This window comes from Alosa pseudoharengus, unplaced genomic scaffold, assembly GCF_046254945.1.
Source record: "Alosa pseudoharengus isolate Yale_2024_CS ecotype anadromous, Long Island Sound unplaced genomic scaffold, YU_APseudo_1.1 YU_APseudo_1.1_scf_4, whole genome shotgun sequence".
Taxonomy (NCBI): Eukaryota; Metazoa; Chordata; class Actinopteri; order Clupeiformes; family Clupeidae; genus Alosa; species Alosa pseudoharengus.
In genome coordinates this window covers 11,410,490-11,416,536 of record NW_027468774.1, presented here as the reverse complement: position 1 = coordinate 11,416,536, position 6,047 = coordinate 11,410,490, and the positions used below count along the sequence as shown (strand labels likewise).

At 45.3% G+C, this 6,047-nt stretch overlaps 1 protein-coding gene across 2 annotated transcripts in view; it reads right to left on the bottom strand.

Moving 5' to 3' along the window:
• Nucleotides 1–3,147: 3,147 nt before the first annotated feature.
• ankfn1a (ankyrin repeat and fibronectin type III domain containing 1a) overlaps nt 3,148–6,047 on the bottom strand; it is a 156,645-nt gene continuing 153,745 nt past the window's right edge. For both annotated transcript variants that reach the window (XM_076264819.1, XM_076264820.1), the window contains exon 24: nt 3,148–6,047. This exon is cut by the window's right edge and continues 696 nt beyond it. In XM_076264819.1, coding sequence (XP_076120934.1) covers nt 5,968–6,047 — 80 coding nt within the window. In that variant the 3' untranslated portion in view covers nt 3,148–5,967.

Here is a 6,047-nt window from a genome sequence, read left to right as displayed (position 1 = left end):
CATCTGTGTTATTCAATACGTTTCAGAGTACTGGGCAGTGTGGATGCCACTTATTTTTGCCATGGCAACAGTTTCCATAGCTCCCTGACACACTGGAGCCCCCACATGTCAGGGTTCGTCCACATGCCACATTACAGGCCAATAAGCAGCCAGTCAATGTCTACAGAGCTTTTTGATTGCATATGATGTTTAGGCCGGTGCTGCATCAGTCGTCTCTCTCACTGGTGTCATACGGGTGTCATGATGTAGGTCTTACTGGAGAGCTGTAACGAAAACAAAATTGACAAGATCTCCAACTACGTCTCCAAAGTGACGTAATGTCCAGCGAAGTACTATCTGACCACATGTTATCTTCAGAAGCCCTTTCTTTCCACTGAGCGCAGATCCAGATGTTTTACATTAGCGGTGTGTGTGTGTGTGTGTGTGTGTGTGTGTGTGTGAGGGGGGCATGACTCTCTTTGATTTCCCTCGGCTGTCCTGAAGGGGTCAAGGCTCTTTACACCCAGACAGGAGCTGATACTAGTGCCACTCCAACCCCACTCTGGCTCAGTGCTGGGCCACCTCTGTCTTAGATGTGGCAGGAAACCACCATATCAGTCCCGGAGTCTGCCAGTCTATTGGGTGCTCAGTCCCGTCAGGCCACACACTATGAGCTGTGAGTGTGTGTGTGTGTGTGTGTACTGTATGCGTGTGTGTGTTAACAGGCTTGGGTGGTTTAACACAAGGTCATGTAATCTTGACCCACCATCGGATGGCCTCCCAGGCCGAGAGGCTGACATTCCTGATAGTTTCGTGACCCAGCTTGATAAAAAACTAATTTGGGTTTGTTTAATTCCCTGCAAAGTCCTTTGATGATCAGGCAGGAGAGCAATTTGAACGGTCGATTTGAGAGCTAAAGCTAGCAAGGGTCACTTTTGCCTTGAAAATACTTGCACACACACACACACACATTCTCTTTCTCACACTCACACATACACACAGAGAACACTCTCACTCACACAAACATGCACTCTCTCTTTCCTTCACTGTCACCCACACACACACACACACAGGGCACATGTTGTAACACAATAACAGCTCATTCCTCTTTCTCTGGAACGTGCAATCTAAATTTCCCATACTTCATTTCACCTCTAATAAATGTCTGCTTCAGACGAAAACAGAAGCACACAAAACGAATCATGTGTGTCACTCGCCTTAGATTAAGATCATTTTCATGCTTCATTTGTTTTCATCTGACTCAGTTTCATACTTTTTTCACAATCACAATTAAGATATCTCCTGTGCCATCGTCTCTCCTGTGTCATCGTCTACTTCTGTTCCGTATTTATAGGCTTGTTGTCAGACTTATCATGGCGATGTTGGACCGTGGAGTTATGACTCAACATTCTACGGAATAAATGATTCAAATCTAAATGTGAGTGAACTAACAGCTTTATCAAACCTTAATAAATTCCTGAAACGTAAATGTCCAATGAATCACAGAAGGACATCTCACCAGAACTAACACTTAGCTAAACAGAAAAAATAAATATATTTTTATTAATAAATATATAAGCAGTACTGTGGGAGATTTAGCCGGAGTTCTGGAACCATTTTCTCCTGAGCACTAATGTGTGCGACTTGTGTGGGCTCTGTGGAATGGGTGGGGGACGCCTGAGCCAGGTGAAACTGACATATAATAATAATAATAATAATAATAATAATAATAATAATACATGTGAAGAGGGGTCTCGTGGGGCAACTCCTCTTTATCCACACATGCTGTAGGAGCGTAGAGGGGTGTCGTGGGGCAACTCCTCTTTATCCACACATGCTGTAGGAGCGTAGAGGGGTGGCGTGGGGCAACTCGGCTGGGGTTGATCACCTAGTAGACGGTTACAGCTCTTTCACACCACCAAAAGGAAGAAGTGGCATTGACAGTTGTACTTGAAAAGACATGCTTCAAAGCAAATAAGTTCACACTAATCTGATCTATTGTACGTGGGGTAACAAAGTTGGAGTGGGGTAATTTATTACAGTTATAGAATGACAGACGGGCTGGTTAATATGGGGTGAGAGAAGAGTAGTGTGAGGTAGTTACAGTAATATGGGGTTATAGAACAGTAGTGTATGGTATTAATGGGGGGCTATAGAACAGTAGTGTGGGGTATTAATGAGGGGTTAGAGAACAGTAGTGTGGGGTAGTTAATGTTGGGTAAAATAATTGTATTAATGTGGGGTTAGAGACTGTAGTTAATGTGGGGTTATAGAACAGTAGTGTGTGGTAGTTAATTTGGGGTTATAGAACAGTAGTGTGTGGTAGTTAATGTGGGGGTTAGAGAACAGTAGTGTGGGGTCTTACTGTGGGGTTAAAGAACAGTAGTGTGGGGTATCGATGTGGGGTTAAAGAACAGAAGTGTGGGTAGATAATATGGGGTTATAGAACAGTAGTGTGGGGTAATAACGGGGGGTTAGAGAACAGTAGTTAATGTGGTTCTGGTTATAGAACAGTAGTGTTCTACTGCTCCGCGCTCAGTGCCAACACACACCAGCTGGCAGATAAAGAGCTGGAGAAAAGAGGCACGAAGAGACTAAAAAACCAAGGGGACAATAACGGCGTGCTGATAGGGAGCAGTTGTCATGGAGACCGTGTGTATGGTGGCGGAGGAGAGAGGCAGAGATGCTCTGAGATTGGGGGAGGATCAGGAGCCTCAGAGGAACAATTTCACACACACACACACTTATCACATACTGTACACACTTATTGCCTTAAATCCCACTCTAAATATATTAAAGATACATATACAGCATGTACATGACACCACACACACACACACACACACAAAGGTACACCAGCACAAGCTCCTGCTTACCTGCTTGAACATAGTGGGAGTTCAATAGATGGAGTGGGAGGAGAATTTCCAGACACATGAGAAAATACACACTCATACAAACAGAACCCCATTACGTACACACAAACACATACACAAGCTTACACAAACACACACACACACACACACACACACACACACTGCACGGTAGCAGAAAGATGGCCACCTCTGGTGAGAGAGAGGGGAGAAGCAGTAAGAGACCGCAGACAGGAGCGTATTTACACTGGAATGTTTATTCAAACTCATGAGACCCGTCGGCCTGACACTGGGCCGGTTGTGGGCCACACTCCAGCCGCACGGCCAAAAGCACACGTGGAACAAACCCAACTGGGATGACGTGGGACACCAGGCGTCAGGAAAACAACCGTGTGGAAATATATATATATATATATATTATTTGGACTAATTCAAGGCGATGTGCAAACATGGTCAGATGAGCGCAGAGCTGTTTTGGCTGAGTAAGCAGCATGACGTTGTGCGCCGTATAAAGGCATCAAGACGTGGATAGGCCCGGGCTTTACATTACTGTCTTCACTGGGGTGGGCAGTGGGCGTCTGGGGGTGCTTAAAGCTGACCAGAAGCCGCCAGTACGGTCCAACGTAAATAGCATAAAATAGCATAAACGCAACAGCGATGGTAAATGGTGATGGACAGCACCCCAGGGGAATCTGGGTAATGAGGTCACAGAGGCTGGGCCTGCGGGAGACCCACACCTGGCAGGTGCTCCAGCCTGTCCATTTGGACTGGACGCCACTGATGCAAGACGAGAAAACTCACACCAAATCCCTGTTTACACGGCGTCACGTTTATATTACCTTAATGTTTACATTTCACTACGCTTATAGTATTTATGTTGAACAATACTGGCGTCTCAATACATTCCCTATTAGGCTCAGCTCAGGAGTGAACCTGAGACCTCACATAAAAACACACACACACACACACACGCACACACACACAGACACAGACACACAGCAGAACAGCAGTGCATTTACGCATGCAGGTCAGGATGTCCATATGACATCACCCCTCGTCTGGGGCGAGAGAGAGGGCGAAGGACGACCTTCGACCTCAGTCTCGCCCTGAAACACGTCAAGTCACCACTACAGGCAAATATACACAATTACGTACAAAAGCTGCCTCTTGCTGCAGTTGTTTTTTTTTTTTTCTTTTGAGATAGAAAGGCAAACAGGACATCGTACAAAACAGGTGAAATGTCCAACATCAACAAGGCAACAGAATGTGCTTGAGTCTGTATCAGTCATACAAACATAACGCCGGACACAGTCAGAGGCAAGTGGTCATACAACAGAAGCTCGAATCAGGAATAGTGGCGTACGATAAAATACTCGAGATAAAGTCTTTCCGTCTCATATGAAAGCAAAGTGCACAGGAGCCTTTGGGGATGAGAACATTCAGAGCATTCTGGAGTGGTTCAGAATTTGGAGTCTTGGGATATGAGAACATTTCAGAGCATTCTGGAGTGGTTCAGAATTTGGAGTCTTGGGATATGAGAACATTCAGAGCAAAAGGGAGTGGTTTAGGTTTAGAGTCCAGGGGTCAGAGTTCAGTTTGAATGCTATGGTCAGGGCACTGGTAACCTGTAGGAGCAAAAAATAACAAAACCTTTGGGAGTGATGTTCCAACGGGATTGATCTGGAGTGAGGAGCTATCAAAGTGGCAATCCCCCTGTGTGTTTCTGAGAAAGCTATTTCCTTTGGACTGAACACACAAACACACACACACACACACACGCACGCACACACACGCATAAGCACACACGCGCATACGCATACGGATACACACACACACACACACACACACACACACACCGAGCTTCTGTCTCTTTGACTATCGATTAACACTTTCACATAGGCGATAATTCCTTTTCTCACAGGAAACCCCACAGGACTGTAATCCCTCCCGACTCATCCACCCACTCACCCATCCATCCATCCCCTGGGGGAGAGAGTAAGAGAGAGAAAGAGAAAGAGAGTAAGAGAGAGAAAGAGAGTAAGAGAGAGAGAGAGAAAGTGGGTAAAGAGAGAGAGATAGTGGGAGAGAGAGAGAGATGGGGTGGATGGCGTGATACAATAGGGCATGCAGCTTGTGTGTGTGTGTGTGTGTGTGTGTGTGTGTGTGTGTACAATTACCTCAGCCTGCAGAGACGCACACACAGACGCATTTTCATGGAAAACAATTAAACCAAACCGCCTGTGACTGTGTGTGTCTGCACCCACAGAAGAGCTGGCACACACACACACACACACACACACACAAATAACAACATAATGGATAAACGCACCAGCACATACTTCAGCACACTTATTTCACTTCATTCTCTTCAATGTGCAATAGGAAAAAAAATCTGATTGGTGTGTTTAAATATGCTCATAGAACTAACACACACACACACACACACACACACACACACACACACACACACACATTTTTCTTTCACGATATATTCCTCAACACCAAACCATGAAAATCAAATGACCTGTGGGTTAAAATATGTTTGGAGAACCAGCACACACACGTGGATGCACACACACACACACACACACACACACACACGCACACACAATCTCATTTCTCCCCATTTTCCTGGGCAAATTATGATAAAATGCAAGCTGACTGATAGAATAAAGTATGCCTGGGGAACCAACACACACACGTGGATGCACACACACACACACACACACACGTCAGGCATTCACAGCGCAGTATGTGCCAGATGTGGGATTCAAGTTGAAGAGCTTCAGCAGTGCCTCGTTTCACGTTGCATTGGTGAACATCAGTAACAGTCGTCGCCATGGTTTCTGAATGCTTCAGATGAGTCGACCAGCAACTTCGTTTTTTGTTTTTTGTTTTTTTTTCCGTATTAGACAGATGTAGAAAGACATTGCATGCTTGGGTGTTTAGGACTTTAGGACTTATTTATAGGAATACTCATGTCCAGCTCAAGCCTGACATGAGTGCAATCACCTGACCAAATACCTGACCAATCACATGACAAAAAAAAAAAAAAAAACAGGTCCGATCTCAAGTCTGATTACGTGACCGACGTGATCACATGACCCTACAGCTGCTTCTAGAGTGTACTGCTGAGGATCTCGGAGACCTGCTCGTTCGTCTGGTCATCCGAGTCCACTTCCTGTACCACTTCCTGTC